We start from the raw sequence: 20,645 nt of genomic DNA on the forward strand, positions 1-20,645 counted from the left end.
AGATTAAAGCAAGTGTGTGGAACTTAAAGGACTTAAAGGTTGTATAGATTTACTTACTGTGACTTCTCAAGCCATTATAAATCAGATACAACATTCATGAAACATGAAATGTCTGATGATGAAGTGGCTATATATTTATCTGTGCATGTCTCTTTGTTGGCTATGAAGCACAAACACTCCCCGAGAGTTTTCTTTTTCAAGTTTTGAATGTTTTCTTTTTTTTTGTAGGGGGGGGGGGGGTTTCCTCAGGGATTTTTCTCTGAGGATTAAGTCTTTTAAATACTTTTCTTCCTAAAGAGATGATACAGCCTTCCATCCTCCGCAGGCTCCCAGCTCGAATTCAAGTGCAGTCAGACCTGTTATTTCAAAAGCTTCCTCACTCTACCTGTCTTTAAATAGTACTGCTGGGGAGTTGCTGTTCAAGTTAGCCCTCAATCTTCAAGTGCAAATATATGCGGCGTAGAGCTGCTAAAGGCAACGGGGGAAAAAAAATGAAAAAAAAAAAAAAAAAAATGCTGCTAAAAAATTTGAAGAATTTGGCGCCTGAAGAAACGGTTGGGTTCAATATATAAGCTGAAATACACTGCTCCAAAAAAATAAAGGGAACATTTGAACAACACATCCTAGATCTCAATGAATGAAATATTCCAGTTGAAAATCTTTATTCATTATATAGTGGAATGTGTTGAGAACAAAATAACATAAGAATGATCAATGGATATCAAAATCATTATCCCACGGAGGTCTGGATTCAGAATCATACTCAAAATAAAAGTGGAAAAAAAACTCAGATCACAGGCTGATCCAACTTCTGTGGAAATTCCTCAAGACAAGTCAAAATGAGGCTCAGTAGTGTGTGTGGCCTCCACGTGCCTGTATCACTCCCTACAACGCCTGGGCATGCTCCTGATGAGACCACGGATGTTCTCCTGAGGGATCTCCTCCCAGACCTGGATCGAAGCAGCAGTCCACTCCCGGACAGTCTGCGGTGGACGTGGCGTCGGCGGACGGAACGAGACACGGTGTCCCAGATGTGCTGGATTGGATTCAGGCCGGTCCATAGCATCGATGCCACCTTGAATTAGACACGAAATATCTCTGCGTTTCAAAAAGACCCTTCATGACTTTTCCCTCAACCTTAAAAACCTTCACTTTAAATTTTTTGCAAATCACACGAGGAAAAAACCCGTCGTTCTACTTTAGCTTCTGAGGAGTTTCGTTTCACGACCTTTTCTGTGACCTCCCCTGAAAACTCACAAAGGCATCGCGGTCCTTTGTAATTCTGATTTCACAGGACTGGTTGTTAAGTTTTCATACCACCGTGTGTCTTTGTAATTCATGAGGCTCAGGATATGAAGATTGTTCTCCAAACAAAAACAAAATCATTGAGACTATTGAGCAAAAACTGCATCACCACCAAAATCTAGAAGTAGCACAGCTCACTTGTAGTTTCGTGGTCACAAAGTCATCTGACAAACTACATGAATACACGTTAATAATGTCAACAGCCCTGCTGAATCATCACCTTTATCAACGTTTGAAATTTTGAGAACAAGAGACTGAAGCTGGGCACCAAACTAGAAACAATACTTTCACGACACTGACCGAATTGCCTCCTATAAAAAAGTGTCCAGACATTTGGCACCCGATTCTGATATATAGGCTACATCCACACTCGTACGTTTTTGTTTTAAATGCATCATTTTTTTTCTGGGTAAATCTCATCAGCGTCAGTGAGCCAGTAGAATATAGCAATACCTTCCCTGTAAAGCGTTTAGGAGATTGTATCCGCAGAAAATAACTTGGGTTACACTCTCCCCCTTCTAAACTGCATGGAAACTAAATAGTTGTATTGTAATTTTCTTTTTGATAAAATATACTTTAAAAACTTGGTCTTGGGAAAAAAAAACAAAAAAAAAACAGTTGTTCGGGAACCGGTATTAAAGTCAAGGTATCTGTGCGGGTGTCAACCATTTTTGAACGACACTCAGCCTTAGAAGAGAAGAATATGTTCTTATTTGATTGACAGCGGCCTGGCAGCAGAAGCAAACAACCCGACCTCTGTTCTCACAGTTGCATGGACGAAAGTTACATCCTCTATTTTCAGTTGAGTCATGCCTTCAGACTAGTGAAAAAGGAAAGACAAAAATACAAACAATCTCTTGGATTAAATAGCTCTAGATTATAGAGTATGGAGAATAGAGTTCTTAACTTGTCTAAAAAAAAAATGCTGCACTATGTCCACGAAGACACTGTTGCTCATTGTGTGATGCAAATTAAGAAAGGCAAAATGCTTTTCTAAAAAAATTTTTTTTTTTAAACTGAAGAAAAAAACAAAGAAAATCCATCTGCTTGTGATTAGAAAAACAAAAATGTAAAACTGTCACACAGTTTTAGAGAAAATCAATACAGAGAACATTTTGGGGGGAAAAAAATAGATCATTCGAGGTTGCAGGGCTGGAATTAGTAGTGGAGAAATGAAAAACACAATAAAACGGGAACATTTGAGAGAGCTCCACTGATGCAGACACATTTCTGCTGATATTCAGCTTTACAGGCTCTGACTAAGACCCAAAGGAAGGCGTCCTAAGGCATCGTGATCCAGGCCTCTGTGTACTCTAAGTGGGAGTTGGCAGGTGCATCTAAAGTCTTTTTGGCATTGCTTAGATATGTGGTGTACCTGCTCTGCATGTTATCAATCCCTGCACTCAAAAGGGCTTTTATTTTTATCGATGCGTATGGGGGGGGAAAAAAAAGAAAAGGAAATTAGAAAGAATGAGATTTATTTTTATTTATTTATTTCCTTCCTTATTCTCTGGCTTTCCTGTCTCACTTCTTCATTTTAAAGGAGAGCAGGCTTTACGCTTTTTTTTTTTTTTTTTTTAGCCTGTGGAGGAAAAAAAACAAACAAACAAGTATTTGCGTAGTGTTTATAATTAAAGCATCACTTTAAGGGGTCAGTTTTTTTGTTGTTGTTGTTGTTGTTTTGGGGGGGGGGGTGAGACTTGTGGGATAATCTCTGGAAAGAGCAGCAAAAAGCCTTTGCACCTCAAGGCAGTCGTCCCGCATTCGCATCCGCCGTGACCCAATTACTTTACCTATATTACGCATTCTCCTGCCACGCCACTGCGGTGAACACCACGGGCTGTTTGACTCCACCGTCGCCGGCGATGCGCTCGTGTAAACAAATTGAATTTAGGGAACCTCGCTAGCGGGGAAGGAACTGCGCAGTCCAGACTCGCCCGCTGAGGGCGGCGTCGCCGATGTTTCGGAGCCCGCTGGAAACACAGTTATTACGGCCAGAAAAGAGTGAACTCACCGCCTACAGTGGCAGCCGGCTTGTTTTGCTATATGGATGATGAAGTTGATGTATGGGCCCCTTGTATGCGCGGAGCAGCCGCAGTCTTTCTGCCAAGTGATGAATAGCATCAATACTGTGGGCTATTGGAAAAGACTGGGGCACACCAGATCTCATCTCAACTCCTCTTTTCCATTTTCCACTTTTTTTTTTGTCAGATCTCAAATATATTGTATTGTTTTTTTCTTTTTGTCCTTGGCTCCTCCACCCCCACCCCCCACCCATTTCATCTATCTATAGACACACCCCCCCCCCCCCCCGCACTCCTTTTGTGTAACTTTTAATGAGCTGAAAGGTATGCAAGAGTGAACAGGAAACACTCGACAAAGCACTTTTGAAAGATTAAGGCTGACTAACGGCGCAGCGGTGTCTTCGTCGGCTTCGTCTCCTCGCCCTTCTTTTCTTTCTCTGCATCTGTCCACTCAGGCAAGAGGCTGCGGGAATGAGCATCGCAATAGAGGCGAGATTAGAATCGGATGTGAATTGGGGCTGGAGATTGGTTTGTAGACTGAGAATGCCTGAAAATGGAAGATGGGATGGAAGCGGAGGGAAGACAGACGAACAATGGGGGAAGGTCACAGTTAAAAAGCCTGTGTGATAGCATAGCGCCGCTTTGCTTGTGGGCTGGCGGATATTATTGATTGAGCAGAAGAACTCGCTCCCATATTTGCATGGAAAGTAACTATCTAATGGCTCTGGATTTTCTTCTCATCACGTCACCTCTTTTAGTCTTTCATAATGGCATCTTCTTCTCCCGGAGTATCCAGCAGCTGCTTTTGAAGGCCGACTGCCGGTCCCGTGGTTTAGGTCGCCCATTAAAGCACTTTCATCCTACATTTCTTGTCATTAGTCACCTCTAAGTGAATTTAATGAGAAATTACTTGTTATAGGAGCCAAAACAGGGTTTGCCACTGAAGACGGAGCACATTAATCCCTCCTAACGACTTATGATAATCATCTGAAGCCTGAAAAACCTGTGGACTACTCACGGATGTCTAAGGCAGCTTACCCATGAAGCTCATATTGATGGATGTGATGTCTAAAAAAAAATATATATATATTTTTTTCTCTCGCCGCGTAGGCTTTGCAGCGTCCGAAAAAAACAAACATAAACTGCTTTACAGCACTTGTTGTCGGCTTGCTTGCATTTTGCAGTGTTTGGTATCAAATTATTCCCAAGCACAGGGCTCCCATTGATTGTTTGTTGCACGATGTGTCAGAGAGACAGTCTCCATAAAACTTTCATGTGGTCTGCTTTCCTCTTTTGCCGCTACAGGAATTATTGTTTGGGTGTTAGTTCTCACAAAGGGACTCTATTGATTCTTGCATTTCTTTTTCAACCGTGCTTTTTCCTCTGCTTCCTCCCTCGCAGTGGCAAACATTCTGTGGCGAGAAGAAGGTACGTCTGGAACTGCTCCCGCTCCACGATAGCGTTCATTAAAACTGAGTTAATTGAATTCCTGTAATAGGGTTACTGAACTGTGATGAGGAGGATTAAATGTTTTGATGCTTTGAACGTAGATAATAACCGTGTTGTAGGCTTATTTTGGTTCTGAATGTTCCCTCCGCGCAGCCTCATCAGGTATGTAAACGGGGCTGTTGTCGCTCTCCTCGCAGGTCTCGGCATCGGCAACATGTTCTACGTGTTCTACGAAGACGGCATCAAAGTCATCCAGCCGGTGGCGTGTGAGATACAGCGACACATAAAGCCCAGTGAGAAGCTGCTGGCTCTGCAGGTGAGTGTCCGAGCTCAAGGTTCATGCAGCTTCCTTTTCCAACACTTGACTCGTGTCTGTCTGAGGTGACGCCCACGAGGAGGAGCACTTCGGCACGGAGCACCTTTATGATGTACTTCTGGAGCTTCAAAATAAAAGCATCTGAGGCGTTTTCCCCCCCCCTAATATAAAACCCCATTTTTTTTTTTCCCCAAAAAAAATTACTTTAAATCTTTTTATTTTTCACTTTGTCTTTAAATCCAATGAAAAGACCAAAACCAACTATGAACCTATTCAGCCGACATGTGTTGTTGTTGTTGTATCCAAACACCGATTTAGCTTGTTCCTCTGCGCCATTGAGCTCCATTGTCGCCCAAAATCACAAAACCACTGAAACCACAGTGTGTTTGCTGACATGTTTGCCATCGAACCTCACAAGGGGATATCAATGGTGTGTTTAACCAGGTATTTATCTTGTCCTGTGTGTGTGTGTGTGTGTGATTCAGGCCCCAGAAATCCAATATAAAAAGTGAACCTATTAGTTCAGCTGTAATCATTTGTATCATTCAAAGATTTAATTGACATTATTCTGAAGTATTTTAAACTGAGTGTGCAAAACACGTTCATATCCGGGATAAAAAAAAAAAGAAAGAAAGAAAACAAAAAAAAAAGCTTTTATTGATTCATCACTGCTGAAGAGTCACAACACAGTTAAATACTCCCCTTAAAATTTACTGTACGTTTGATTGCGTTGCAGAAACTTGTCAAAGAACCACACGATGTAATAAAATAGAAGCATACGAGGGAGCGCCTGTCGGGCATAAATCCAAAACTGTACGATCTCCTCCACGAGTACGAAAACATTTATGATGCCAGTGTTTTACAGTGAACTCCTGCGAGCTGATAGGAAAGTGTTTGTTGCTGTTTTGAAATGACAGCAGGTTTGTTCTTCTCCGGCCTTAACAAGCAACTCCGGTGTCCTGTTGTCTGACCTGCTAACAGCTACCTGATATCAATCGTGAGCAGCCGGTGGGGTTTAGCTGAGCAAGAAGAGGCTCGATGTCCTGCATGAGAATTGCTGCTCTGCATTTTAGCACCCAAAATCACCATCGTTGTCGATACGAGTGCGGCCCCGTGATTTGAACATACTGCAGATTTGCATGCTCTCAAACAAGCTGCATTATAAATAGATTTGGCATTTTCTAAGTCAGTGATGGGTCTAAGGACGATGGTGCTGCTTTCTTTCCCTCCCACCTTTTCAAATTAAGGGCTGTGCGTCACTGACACTGCAGATAATTAGTTTTTCACTGAAACCCGACGAAGATAAAAGTTCAAACTGGAAGAGTTCTTCAGGGTGGAGAAGGAAAAAAAAAAAAAAAAAACCGACATAAGAAAAGTGACAAAATTACACCTCTGTTAAACGAAAATGTTTATGTTCATGTCTGGAATCAAATGTTACTTTACTTAATGATGTACGAAGAAAAATAATAATAGTAATTTAGCAACATTGAAAATAGGGCACCAGTACATACACACTAACAAAATTGTATTTAACCTTGATATATAAATGCCTTATGAAGTTGATATGCAAACATCCAGCAGCCACACGGCAGAACAAACATTCTGGATCATGTTTCTGGGCACCCAGTCAATTTAATTCCGGTATTCACTCCCTTATTAGCTCTGTTTTTGCTCTCCACCAGCTCCTGGGGGGGAAAATGTCTCTCTGGGTCTCAAACTGCTAAATTCACCGCTGTGTTAATCAGCTCCCTTCCATGGTACGGTGGGTAACAAGAGCTCGGAAGGAAGACTAAACCAAAACGTAAAAGCACATTCTGTAAAAATGAAAACGAGGAGCTAAAAGGGGCTAAAATGTCACGTGGTGCTGTGGAGAACTGCAAAGTCAGCTCCTGATTCTCAGTGGGTTTGACTCTTATTAGAAACACCTTTTTTATGTTATGCAGTCATTTTTTTTTTTCCCCCCCCTCTGTTGATATAAAAATATCGATCAGTGCGGCTTTAAAGCAGCTATCGATAGTGACACCTTATTCTGTTCAGTGTTCCGTTCCACAGAAAACGATGCCCCGCGGACACGGACGGAGGCCACCGTGCAGTCGGTTTAATTTAGTTCACTGAGGGGACCACATCTAGTCGGCGGGGGGGCGGGGGTTTTCCACCGCTCAGCGGACTCTTTACCCCCAGCCTCCCTCTCCGCGTCGCGGTTTATCACTGAAGCTTTCAAGCGGCAAAATATTCAAAGCAGCCGGCTCGTAGATACCCGTTAAGATTTACACGTGTTCTCGACCGGACGCCCCCCCCCCCCTCCCCCCGAGCTGCCATTCATCCGGGAGCCCCGGCGCTGATTGGGCGGCCGTCGCGCACAGAGCGAAGCCGTGAATGCTCAACAATCAGCCGAGCGTTCCTCCGAGAGGTGTGTTTGTATTAGGATATCAATCACTGCGAGCGCTGCGATCCCAGCTTCCAGCGCCGGATTGCTGCGGGAAACGCGCGAGGCCGTTTCTCGGCGTGGGGCTCACGTTTTCTCCGTCACAGTGGAGCATTGATTGATTCGTTTATGGTAATCGCGCAGCCAATCCATTATCCTAATGTACCCTGCGGAGTGCTCAACGGCGATACGCGCCAACGGAAACGCTGCGATGTCCTATTGTTGTGAAGTCAGTGCAGGAAGCGTCTGTATTTACCTTCCCCCTGCGACAAAGGGCAATCTGGGAAGTTGCATTAGCGTCTCGTTCCCGCTACCACGGCGTTGTGTCGAGTCCCGATTTGTTGTTCAATACGACGCTTTCATCGCTTAAAGATAAGGAAGGGTCCTATGAGGACGTATTTCTGAATCTCAGATGTTCCGATGGGACCTTGTTTACTGTTTAGTGATGATTAACATGTCGATTCAGGAGGAAATAACACTTCACATTTAAACTAACCCAGGCTTTTTTTTTTTTTTTTTTTTTGAACAAATGGCTGAAACGCTTTCAGCAATGAGCCGAAAGAACGCGAGGGGGCAGATTGAAGAGTTGTGAGACTGTTCCTTTTGTGCAGCACAGTGACGTGTACGGAGCAGGAGCGAAGCTTTAACCGTTCGTGAGCAAGTCTTTCCAAGTTACGCGGCTCCATCAGCCTCAGCACCTGCCGCATATCAAACTCCAGAAATATTTCTGAACTGTGGCCTCGACGGCATTTTAAGGTTTATATTGAAAACAGGAGTTCCCCAGAAATTTGATGTGCGCTTTCTGCTCTTAGTTTCCAGCCAGTGGTGACAAAACTGTGTTAAACTCAGGTGCTGTTTTTCAGCGAGCGAGGTAACTTTGAATACTTACTCATCGAGGTCCTGCCTGCCGCTCCGCTCCGTTGCGCATCACTGCGCTGCGCTCCATTCGTGCGCAGCGGGAGCAGTCTTGGATTTTTTTTTTTTTTTTTTTTCCGATAATCCCTCATATTTTCATTAAATCCGTGGTGCAAAAAAAGCTTTCATTTATCTACCATTTGGTAAAAACTGCACAGCGTCTCGAAATACTCCGAAACCAGCGTCGCGTCACACTGCAAGTTGCACAGCAGCTTGGATTGAAACCTCGGGGAGACGCACGGAGACAATAGGGGTGACTGTGCTTCTACTTCCCTCTTTGACAGTTTGGATGTTGCTGATTTGCCGTTTTTCGGCGTTTTTCTTCCCCACGGACGGTTGATGTCGTGTCACAAACGTGCGAGCTCGACAAATCATCCTGCGACTTAACTGGGGGAACATCAAAACCCTCTTACTTCTCAAAGTAGCTCTTTTAAATGTCATCATCCACATTCACCAGAGCAAAGACTGGGAATCCTTTGACAATTTTTTATTTTTATTTTTTACTAGAAATAAAGCACTATACTGTGTTTTGTAGGAATTCAATGCTGCACAATGTCATATTCAGGATTTTATCGAATCCATGAAATATATATTGTGTTTTGTACCAGGAGAGTGTAGGAATCTCCATAATAACAAAAAAAACATATCTCTGCAGTGTTTAGGAGCTGTCAGTTACCACGTAGATTGCATACATGGAATGCACCCACACATAAACACACACACACACACACACTGGCATATGCAAGCGCACATAAACACAGGAAGGATTACAGCCGCCTCCATTCACACCCTCAGCTGTGCATCAGATGTTCGATTTCTCACCTCTTAAAGATGCAATAAGTGAGATATTTACAGCCCCGTAGCGCAAAATGACCACAGTGTGGGTCTGCGGCGGTGTCACGGGGTTCAAAACCGATGACTCGACGATTGCTGCAGCAGTGCAGCGAGCTCTGGCTTTTAAAAACAAAAACGTCTTCGATAACCTTTTTTTTTTTTTTTTTTTTTTGGATGAGACGCACTGACAGATGGTGCTAAAAAGCAGGACACTGCAAAAACATTATTGTCACAAAGAACTGAGAAGCCTTGTTACGCAGCCAAAAACCAAAAAAAAGGTCAAAGTCTTGAGTTTTTGCGTCCCTGAAATGACCTCTAAAGTGCATCCTTTTATTTTATTTCGGCTCAAATTACCCCGCTCCTACTGAGGCGATGCAGAGCGGACGTGATGATCGGAGGGGGCCGCGGTGTCGCCGTAGCACCTCCCTCATCCCTCGATATAAAGTTCAGTGAAGTTTCGTACATTTCCCGACGCCTCCTCCTAACTAAGAGGAGTTGCCCTGTGGGAAGGCAGCTGTCACGGACTGCCTCTGCGGTTGTAAATATGAGAGAATGAGTTCATCCCACCATGCTGGAGCCCTTCATTCATCCTTGCTGGCCAGCAGCTCCCTAAATCGTCCCGCCGAGCCTGGAACAGACGACTGGGCACAGCCTGGAGGCTTCGGAGGGGAGGGTGGGACGGGGAGGGTGGGACTGGGAGGAAAGCTCCAGAGACAGAAGGCCGGTGAAGGTTCCTGCGGGCCAGGAAGGCGAGAGCTGCCAGGACTGGAAGCTCGAACAGCCGCAGATCGGTCCGCGGGCTTTGTTCTGCCGATTATGTGTCGGACAAATGGGAGCGATTACGGAGATTTCGCAGGACCTGGAGAAAAGCTCATTTATCTAAGTTGCCAAGATAGCGCGACTCGCATCAGCATAGGTGATAAGGCTGCGAGTAGTAAACAACGCAGAATAACGACTGGGCGAAGGTAATTGTTTTTTAATGAGACGTATTTCCCTGTAATATGAAAAACAATTAGCTCAAGGGGACTGTGTGTGTGTGTGTGTGTGTGTGTGTGTGTGTGTGTGTGTGTGTGTGTGTGTGTGTGTCTTTATTTTTGCAGGAGGAGGTGTGCCCCACATCACCGGGGGAGGCGGTCCAGAGGTGCGTGTGGTCATCGGCGGTCAACGTCAAGGACAAGTTTATTTATGCGACACAGCCGACCTTGGATCGAGTGCTCATAGTTGACATCCAGTCTCAGAAGGCCGTCCAGGTAATTTTCCGACCGAATTGGAAAACCGGGGTTCATGTCAATTTTGCCAGCAAACACTCAGAGGGTTTGACAATTTGTACACAGAGCGAGAAGAAGAAAAAAAAATAAAATACATATTAAATAAATAAAAGCAAAAAGTTCTTTCTCACAGAAATTTGGCCTCCATCTCTGCCAACAAACGTCAAGGTTGCCCCCCCCCCCACCCCCTCCTTTCAATGTTCCCTCAAAGATTGAAGGCAACATATTTCACAAATGGCCTTCGATACATCATTACTTCATATGTGTAATTTCTGTCATTGATTTGGAGAACGAAGGGCACATTTCTTCCCTCAAATCTTACCCTTCCACTAAGAATTCAACGTTGTACAATACGATGTCCTTCATCGTGAAATTCAATTATTTGGAGGCGCTGGACTGCGAGCTCAAACACTCAAACTGAGTGTGGACTTTATTCAGTCTTTTTTTTTTTTTTTTTGGAAACAACATTAGATATGCTTGGACCTAAAATATTCTATTTGAGTAATAATTCAGTGGGATACTAATCCATTGGAGTGAGCGCTGTGCTGCAGCTGATATCGGTCCCGGTGAGCCTCGGGCCAGAAGCTGCGGGCTTTAAAGCACATCTGACAGCTGCTGGAGTCTGTCATGTGAACAATAATGCAAACTATATCTCCGCTTCGCTATCTTCCGCTAATCAGAGACCCTCAGAGCTCGTTTTTTTTAGTGGACTGAACTTAAGTACTGCTACGGAAGAAGTATGAACTTGTGTTGTCCTTGATCATCTTCTTTTTTGTTGTTGTTGCTTGTTTTGTTGCTGCTTGCTTCAAATTACAGCGGCTGTGCGTAATAGATGTGCCTGAGGGATAAAGAACAGCAACACCGTGTTGTTGGTTTTTTTTTTTATTTCTAAAGAATTAAACAAATCCAGTTAAATATCAAAGAGCTTGTGAAGCTGTGAGAGAGGAGTCGCATTCAGCTGAACACCACCGAGGACCTGCTTCTGTTCAGGGCCGACATTAAAAGTCGCATTTCTATTAAAGCAACTGCAGTTAACGAACATTAGAGTCTGTACTGTGCCCCGCAGCCAGTGGCTAAATAGTAAACACTGCCACACATTATTGGGGATTATTGTTTGGACTTGTTGGGGATTTTTTTTTGTTTTCCAACCAAGCCCATATATACTCATATGCGTTTCCCTACAAATGTTGGCTAAATCGATTCAGGAGAATCTCACCGTGAGTCACATCAATATTTTAAGCCCCGTCGGTGTAATAACTCCTTAATCATGCCCCTCTGTTGGAAAATAAAATATGAAACAAAGTGTAGGCTCCATCGGTTGTTCTGGGTCTGATTAACATTTCATGCCCTCTGCTGCTCGGCTCAGTTTTGGGTTGAAGCTACAGGTGGCGCCACGCGAAACTTCTTTTTTTTTTTTTTCCAGACTTCTCGGCCAACGATAGCTGATCAAAAGTCTCGGTTAATTCTTAGATCTTTAATTATAATTTATAATTAAGTTACACGCATGAGCCCTCAGTGAATTCGACGAAGGGATCTGAAAGGAGTCGTGTTCAATGAAATGCTGCCAAACAACCAACCAACCTTAGTTTTGAATACAGATTCCAGCATTTGGTCTCATCTTCGTCCTCGAGTGTTGGGATTTTTTTATTTTATTTTTTTATTCTCCGCGATAGAGTCCTTCTGGTTTCCTCTCTTGTCTCCGAGTTTGGCAGTGCACCAACGCTGCTCTGCTCGGCTTGAACCGGAGATCGAAAGTGTTTCTTTTTCTCAGCCTTCAAAACGTCTTTCTCACCTTTTTGTTTGACTGCTAATCCCCGACCTGATCCATTTCATAGAAACCGCAAATGTCGAGACCTACACTTAACCTTCACATTGATGTCGTGCCCGAGTAACCTCCGAGACTCGCCTCTTCACGGATTCCGTCGCCTGGCAACCTTTTGTTAGATATTGTAACATGGCAACACCTGCCGTTTCCTCCCCACGGATGTTAAAATAGGCAGCCACCTCGCCATTTTTTGTTTTTTGTTTTTTACCTCGGGGGTGGGGGATACATTTTTTTGGACAACATTCGGCACATTTCTAGTGAGCAGCGTTGAGTTAATTCATCAGTGTCAGTGAGTTGTTTTGTTTTTTTGGGGTGGGAGGGGGGGGTTAATCCAGGGCTGCCCAGATCCCCGCAGATGTTCCTGACACCGTGATGGCTGTTTACAGCACGCCAGCCTCTCGGGGACGTGCCAGTAAACAGGTTGGCGTCCCAGAGTCTGTCACAAGCTCATTATTCAGTCGCCTGGAGGTTTTTTTTTTTTAGCTTCATTGCATTATATTACTAGTTGTTAATTAATCACCTGAACCCATCACTCGTCTCGAATAGCAAGAGAGACATGAGTTGTGTTTTTGTTTTTTTGCTCTCCCTGCTTTCCATTTTCTCATTGAATTATTAATATGATTGATGCGCGCATGGTAATAATAACAAGCAAGCTTCATTTTGAAATTTGTAACCAATTAAATTCTCGGTGAATATATTTTTTTTTTTCTTCTAATGAACTCGTTGCAAGTTTTGCATGTTAGAAGCAGTTAATTGCAAAGTGCACGTGGGTAAATGTTTTGAAGTGGCTGGTGGGGTTCTTCGCGCTCCGTCTCCGACTGATCCGCAGTCTGCGCCGAAGTTACCCGAGCATATTGGCGGAGGATCTCGATAATCTCCCTCATCCGGAAAATAAGTTGTTAGTCAAGAGGAAAAGAACAACGCGAACACCTGTTTCCTCTGATGACTACACGCTCCCAGACTAGTTGGCGTTCTTACAGATATTCCCCTCTTATTTGCTTTAACTCTCTGAGGAGCCGCTCTCCTCTCTGTGATACAATATATATTTTTGCCGAGGTAAACAATGCTATTTGGACTCCACTGAAAAACAAATCTTATAGAAACTAAAGTTGCTGTAAAAAAAAAAAAAAATAAAATAAAGGGGGGTTGGGGAGTGTAGGAATACGAGGCTGGAATAATTTCTTCTGGGGAAAAAAAAAAATACAAAAAAATGGGAAGATGATTACTTTTTCTTTGCTGTCGTTGAGAGTGAAGCTCCTTGCATGCATCCTTCTCCCCTGTGCTTTCCCTTATTCCCTTTGAGCTCGGCTGTCTGTCTGCACTCAGGCGGACGCAACGCGCGAGGAGAGCTTCTCTTTGTCACACGCGACTCATCCATTGTTCTGACTTGGAATATTGCTGCCGTGTGTCGAGGAAGGGATAAAGACTGAAAGCAATTACTCCAGCGGTGGCGAAGCAATCGTGTCTGTCACCACTTGATTTGAAATGCAGCTCAACACCAAACACACCTTATATATAAAGAAGCACACCTCCAAGCCCGCCTTGTTAAAAGAAAGACTTGCTCCCGTCAACCTCCCCCGATGCATTAGTCCGCAGGAAAACTTTTTCAAAAAGCATCGCCGCCGCACATCGAAGAGCGATCTCTTCAAAAGCAAAGTCTAGATTGCCTCGGATTGTTATTCCGCCGCCCCGCTGTCTTTAAAGCTCGATTTTTCTCGCGTGTCCCCCTCCCAGACGGTCAGCACCGACCCGTTCCCTGTGAAGCTCCATTATGACAAATCTCACGACCAGGTGTGGCTGCTCAGCTGGGGCGACATGGAGAAGAACTTCCCGACCCTGCAGGTAAAGTCCACGCTATTATCCTTTGTCGTGATGTGTTCTCTCTGCACCGTTTTTGTTTTGTTTTGTCCTTGTGAAACAGGCGGGAAACTGAGACAAACAAGCACGGCAGACGTGAACGTTTCGAGGCCGAGTCGGGATTGCTTATTTGTCCTTTTTAATATCTGGTCGAAACGGCGCTGATGTTCTTGATTAAAGAAGCGACAGAAAATTGCCAAGGGGAAGAAAAAAAAAACGCTTATCACCACGCAGCTACCGAGTGGTACCGAAAACAGTCGAGACCTTCAACCCAACTGCTAAACAAAACTTTCCGTCCTTAACTTGGAGTAACCTACACGAGTTAGTTCACACCGTCTCCTACAGACAGCTCGGCGGCCGGCTGCCAGTCAAACGCATCCGGACTCCCGACCAGCTCCTTCTTTCTCTTTCTCTCTCTGTGGCTGTTTAATCGCGCTGCTCTCCACGAGGGGGATTTTTCAGATGGACTTATGACCCTAAAAAACGCACCCAAGACTCACTTTAGTCGCGTACAGCTGCTTTCAGGAAAGGTCAAAATAACAGGTTCACAACATGTGTCCAAAAGCACGTCAGCACTTCTGGTTGGTGGTGGGCACCCAGCTGGTGTGTGTTGGTTGGGTGGCGCGTTGTCTCCCCCCCCCCCCCCCATGTGTGGATGTCCGCGAATCGCTTTTGACGACGTCGTCCCAAAATCGCTGCTGACAGGCCGAATAACCTGTACCGCGTAAATATCTACCGGCCTCAGGCCGTTGGTTATGTTGAACTCTTCCACGACGTAAAACAGATCAAACAAGAAAATACTCGCATGCAAGAAGCTCTCATCAGCAAATACTTCACGTTTTTGCTTGAAGGGTGGCAAATTAGTTCTTAACAGATTATTTTTTTTCTCGTAATCAACGAATCCTAATAGCTCGGGGTCACATTATTGTAAATAAAGGGACCCGACCGAGGAACTTTATATCTTTTTACTGCTGATTATGCACAAAAAAAAAGTTTGTGTAAATGTTCAGAATGAAATCTTTTGCACAGTATCGTCAACAAAACCATTAAGCTCAGCAACGTCTGCTGCATTTGATTATTTAACAGGTTTAAAATCAAAGTTTATTGCAAGTTTCCACCTTATTAAATGTCAATTCCCTCCATTGTGTCCCCTTTTTCCCCCAATATGACCTCGGCGCATTAATCACTCTTTCAATTGTTGATTTGTTTGTCGCGCCTGGAGTCGCTTACATTGCAGTGTGCAAGTATTTCAACTGGGACACATTTTCAATAGTCTGAACCAGCGTATTGGATTTTGAATGAAAGACGTCACATTAAAAGTCGGATCGATGTAGAAGAAGAAGCTGATAATAATACGCCTGCCGATAAAACGTTTTCGTAATTATCTGTTTTGTGTACAGCGGTTTCATGTCAACATGCGTTGGCGACGACGCTGCGTGTCACTATGACACACGCTGCTATAAATAGAATCAACATGTAATAAAGGGTGTTTTTCTCCATTCGTTTCCTTCGAACTGTCGTCTCCATTCGGCTCCGCCGTCGAAAGATTTTACTGGAAAACCCGGCTTGTCATCGCCTCGCACACAAATTTCATAATGCAGGGTTTTGGTCTGTGGCAATTTGCTCTGCGCATTGTGGCACAATCAAAAGCAAAACGCGGCCCACACACGAGCGCATGTCTGCGCGCTTCTGTGCATGCACAAGTATTATTTAGGCACCCAAGGACGCACCGGCGCACATCGCGCCTCCCACTGAGCAGCCCCGCCGCCTCAGCCACGAGAGGAGACGCTGCGTTTCATCGGCAAGAAATGAAAAATAAAACATGTCAGTTGTTACGCGGTGTTTCTTTTTCTTTTTTTTTTTTTTTTGTCGATTGCGAGCTCCAAATATTTATGAGGTGAAGACTTAAATGATGCGGCGCTGAGCGCATTCATCAAGCTCGTGTTAAACACCCACCTGCTTCTCCCGTCGTTCGCCAGGTGATCAATCAGGCGAGCGGACGAGTCTCCCACCACACCGTTCACACGCAGCCGGTCGGCAGGCGCTTCGACCGGGTGGACGACTTCTTCATCCCCGCCTCCAGCCTCATCATCAACCACGTCAGGTACGTCCGAGCGTGATCCGGCCCCGCGCTAATGCAAATTGAACCGGAAATTAAATTCACCCCACTGCCGTTTTATTCACTTCACTAAGAATATCTACAGCACTGATTTTCTCTGTGTGTGTGTGTGTGTGTGTGTGTGTGTGTGTGTGTGTGTGTGTTTTTGGAGAATGCCGCGGCGGTCACCTGAGCTGCAGCCGATAATCTCCAGTAAAACACAAAGCAAAGTCTTTAGCATGAGCTAAACTGAATTAAATAAGTTTAAATGTAAATGAACAAACCACAGTTTGGAGCCGGTAGTGACCGTATTTGGTCAAGCTGGGGGGGCGGAGCAAGCGGCGGATCTGACTCGATCTGATCGGAAACCCGGTGACACTACGCCTCGCCCTCCGATAGCCGGAACCTGACTGCACCACAGACCTGTCAATCAAACAGACACGCCCCCCCCCACCCCCACCCCAAAAAAAAAAAAAAAAACTCCCCAGTTCGACAGGCGTTCGGGTGGTTCAGGAGGCCGGGAACTTTCCCACTTCCTTTCCCATAATAATCTCAGCTGGGACTCAGTCCAGCTGCAGCTGCTTAAAACCCGAAGGTGGATGCACATTGCTCTTACCGGCTATAGGCAGCGTAATTATGTGTAATGATCCGGAGTGCTGAGTAAGTTCTGCTCAAAACTGAACTTTGTTTTTGTTTTTTATTTAAGAGCAGTTTGTTTTTGTACATTTTGAAACGGACTCGCAGACTGTTTCTGTGTCAAACGGTCAAACAGTCTCAGGACTGGAAACGGGCAGCAGGATTATTCACACACACGCACACACACACACACACACACACACACACACACACACACACATAAAACACTCGTAGAGAGTCATTGGTGTGCTGAGACTAGAATTATTTTCCTTTTATTCTCACCAAGATAAAAAAAAAAAGTCAACTCGGAAAGATAAAAACCAAGATAGTGGCCGGTGGGGTGAGGGGGTGAGGAGGGGGGGCTGGTACCTGCTCTTCATCATTTTAGTTCAACAACAGAAAGCAGACTGAGTGCATCGAAACGCCGCTGTGGTTTTCACATGTCACGATCAGCTGTCAGACCCGGACTTAAAGTGGACGGAGGGGGGATAAAAAAAAAAACAAACAAAAAAAAACCAGCCCCGTCCCAAATGATCGGCTAAAGTCACAGAGAGGCCAAGAACAAGCAGGAGGTCTGCAGGATTTCAGGATGTTAACGGTCTCCCGGAGAGGAGGAGGAGGAGGAGGAGGAGGAGGAGTCCTGTGTGTGTGTGTGTGAACGGGGTTGCGAGCACAGCTGTAATTAGATCCTCTGAGACCTGCAGGGAAGATTGCAGGAAAGTGTGACCACCGTGTTTTTTGGGGTTTTTGGTTTTTTTTTTTTTTCCCTATGTGGTGTTTGAAAATCGCCGTCTTTAATGGCCGCTTGCTCATCTCACTGTACTTTCCCGCCGCTGCCGGGGTTCTCTCGTTATCTAGGAAATCTGAAGCACGCAGAACAGAGGCCGCTTGACTACAACTGTAATTAGGGAGTAATATGGATCAAATCATCTGTCGCGGTTTAACTACTGCATGTACACAATCGTTTTCTTCAGTTAATAACCCGACGGCTCATTCATTCGACTATCAAATGTCAGGAAACGTCCATCGCGAGTCCCATCAGCTCAAAGTCACGTCTTCATATTGTTTGTCTTATTCTATAATACAAAACAAAGTAAAGCTCCTGGTTTTTACATTTGAGCAGCTGGATTAAGGAGATTTTTTTTTTTTTTTTTTTTTTGGGGGGGGGGGGGGGGCATTTCAGATTAAAAAATAGAAACAAAATAAACAGATGGTGAACTAAACAGTTAGTTTCTTGGTCCAGAAGTGTTATTCTACCGTACACAGGATATTGTGATGTTTAATTTGGCTGGAAAATCATGGAAGAAAGAATAATGAGGACAATATTAACCGGACAGGAATGTATAGTTTTAGCTCAATCCAACAAACCAGACGTCTGACAAATTAATATTATTACATTAAACCGAAGGATCCATACTTTATGTTGTTTACGCCATAATCCAACTCCGAACCTGTTTTGATGTCGCGGCTGAAATCGAGGCGAGTTTTTCTTCCCTTCATGACAATCCTCCGTCATCCGGTTGGAGTTATTCTGTGCCGTGAGCAGCCGTCTGGTCTTCTGCTGCTGAAGCCTGGAGGTTTTGACTTGTTAGTTATTGTTGCTTTTCTATCAGCTTGAACCAGTTTGGCCGTTGTTCTCTGACCTCTGCCGGCAAAGAGATATTTTCGCCCAGCGAGCCGCCGCCGGAAGCTTTATCTTCTTCTGAGCCGTTCTCCGTAACCCCGAACAACGGTTGTGCATGAAAGTCCGTGTGGACTGAAAACACGCAAAAACAGCACCGACAACCGTTCAAAGTGCCTTGAATCACCTTTTCTACCACATTCACACGGCCGGTTTGAACTCCAGCAGATCCTCCTGACCTTATGTCTGCCTGCCAAAATGCAACGAGCCTCTCCCGCATGATTGGCTGATATTCGCTGTTATCGAGTGGTTGAACAGGTGGACTTAATGAGACCTATTGTGGCTTAATGTGACCTAATGTGACCTAATGTGACCTAATGTGGCCTATTGTGACCTAATGTGGCCTAATGTGGCCTAATGTGACTTAATGTGGCCTAATGTGACCTAATGTGGCCTAATGTGACCTAATGTGACCTAATGTGACCTAATGTGGCCTAATGTGACTTAATGTGGCCTAATGTGACTTAATGTGGCCTAATGTGACCTAATGTGGCCTAATGTGACCTAATGTGACCTAATGTGACCTAATGTGGCCTAATGTGACTTAATGTGGCCTAATGTGACCTAATGTGGCCTAATGTGACCTAATGTGACCTATTGTGACCTAATGTGACCTAATGTGGCCTAATGTGACTTAATGTGACCTAATGTGACCTAATGTGACTTAATGTGACCTAATGTGACCTAATGTGACCTAATGTGGCCTAATGTGCATTTGAAGCACACAAAGCACTCTGGATCTATACACGTCGACGTTGTTTCTTTTTACGTGGACAGCCGTTTTTATTGCAGCTGTTAGGAAAGCTTAAATTAACTGCTGCCTCGTGGCTCCCATTTGTTTTATTTTTATTTTTTTTTATAACTCCACACAGGCTTTTATCCGTTGGCAGGAACACGCCATCGATTAGTTGATTTAGCAACATGAGCAGCGTGTGAGCAGCCAACGTATATTCAGCAACTTCCGGGGGATTGTTTGAAGACGGGGGGGAGTGTGTGTGGGGGGGGGGGATTCCCTCAGTAGCGTCCATTAAGCCAACAGGAACTTCTGGGGGCCGTTCATTCGTTAACAGCATCGACTTGCAGTCAGGCAACTCTACAAGTCAGCAGAAAAAAAAAAAAAAAGAGCTGTCATTTCTTATTTATACCCACGTTTTCTGCACCCTGCAGCCCAGGCTGCCCCGCACCTCTTTATCACACATTTCTAATCATTGCACTGACTGCCTTTTGGCAAAACAAGCCGAGCGAGATGTTGATGCGATGTTTATTTACTTCTTTTTTTTTTTTTTTTTTTTTTGCGCTGGAGGACGGGTGAGCAAGAACTGCTGTGTCATAGATATATATCTTTTCATTGTTGCGCTCTCTGTTCGTGAGCTTTTTTTTGGTTTTTTTTGTGCCCTCGGGATCTTCGACTGAACTGCGGAGCAAACATTACTTCGGGGTTAAGTGTTCAGACTCTGCAAACCGACGCGGAGACGAGACGATAACACGCCGAGCAGCTCGGGCTGAACGTCGCCCTCCCGCTGTGCGGGAGAGGGGAGAATCTTTAATGCATTAATCATTGGTACAAATGACAAACAGCAGCTGTCAGGTTGGCAGAGAACAATCTGGGTCTGCCAATGAAGCAGCCCAGCTGTGTTGACATCAGAGGCCTAAACAATGCTCGCTTATTAATTTATCAGACACCGGTAAAAAAAAAAAAAAAAAGAAAGATCTGAATGTGGGGAAAAGTAATCATTTCTTTGCAGGATAAACGCACCGTTGACCTTTTTGCTTCTGAGCAGGTCACCGATATATCGCGCCACGTGTACACAAGTCATCAATCTGTTACAGCTGCCACAACGTTGAACACAATCCACGGCTGAAACGATCCCAGCACTGTTTGACAGAGTTATCGTCTGTCAATCATCAGTGGATGAAAAGGCGTTTTAGTTTTAAACTGCATAATACGTTTTTAAATGTTCCTCTCCTGAACGCTCACCCGTCTCGTCTCGTCTCGTCTCGGAGATGTGTTT

The 20,645-nt window shown here is 44.5% G+C and overlaps 1 protein-coding gene across 4 annotated transcripts in view; it reads left to right on the forward strand.

Moving 5' to 3' along the window:
• Window positions 1–20,645, forward strand: part of fstl5 (follistatin-like 5) — a 170,201-nt gene that overhangs the window by 143,504 nt on the left and 6,052 nt on the right. For all 4 annotated transcript variants that reach the window (XM_069170944.1, XM_069170943.1, XM_069170945.1 and 1 more), the window contains 5 exons: window positions 4,731–4,757; window positions 4,976–5,094; window positions 10,369–10,518; window positions 14,096–14,203; window positions 16,198–16,322. In XM_069170944.1, coding sequence (XP_069027045.1) covers window positions 4,731–4,757; window positions 4,976–5,094; window positions 10,369–10,518; window positions 14,096–14,203; window positions 16,198–16,322 — 529 coding nt within the window. The remainder of the gene's footprint in view (window positions 1–4,730; window positions 4,758–4,975; window positions 5,095–10,368; window positions 10,519–14,095; window positions 14,204–16,197; window positions 16,323–20,645) is intronic.

The sequence above is a fragment of the Embiotoca jacksoni genome, unplaced genomic scaffold (genome assembly GCF_022577435.1).
Source record: "Embiotoca jacksoni isolate LCO1_2020_lvr unplaced genomic scaffold, fEmbJac1.0.p SCAF_5, whole genome shotgun sequence".
Taxonomy (NCBI): domain Eukaryota; kingdom Metazoa; phylum Chordata; class Actinopteri; family Embiotocidae; genus Embiotoca; species Embiotoca jacksoni.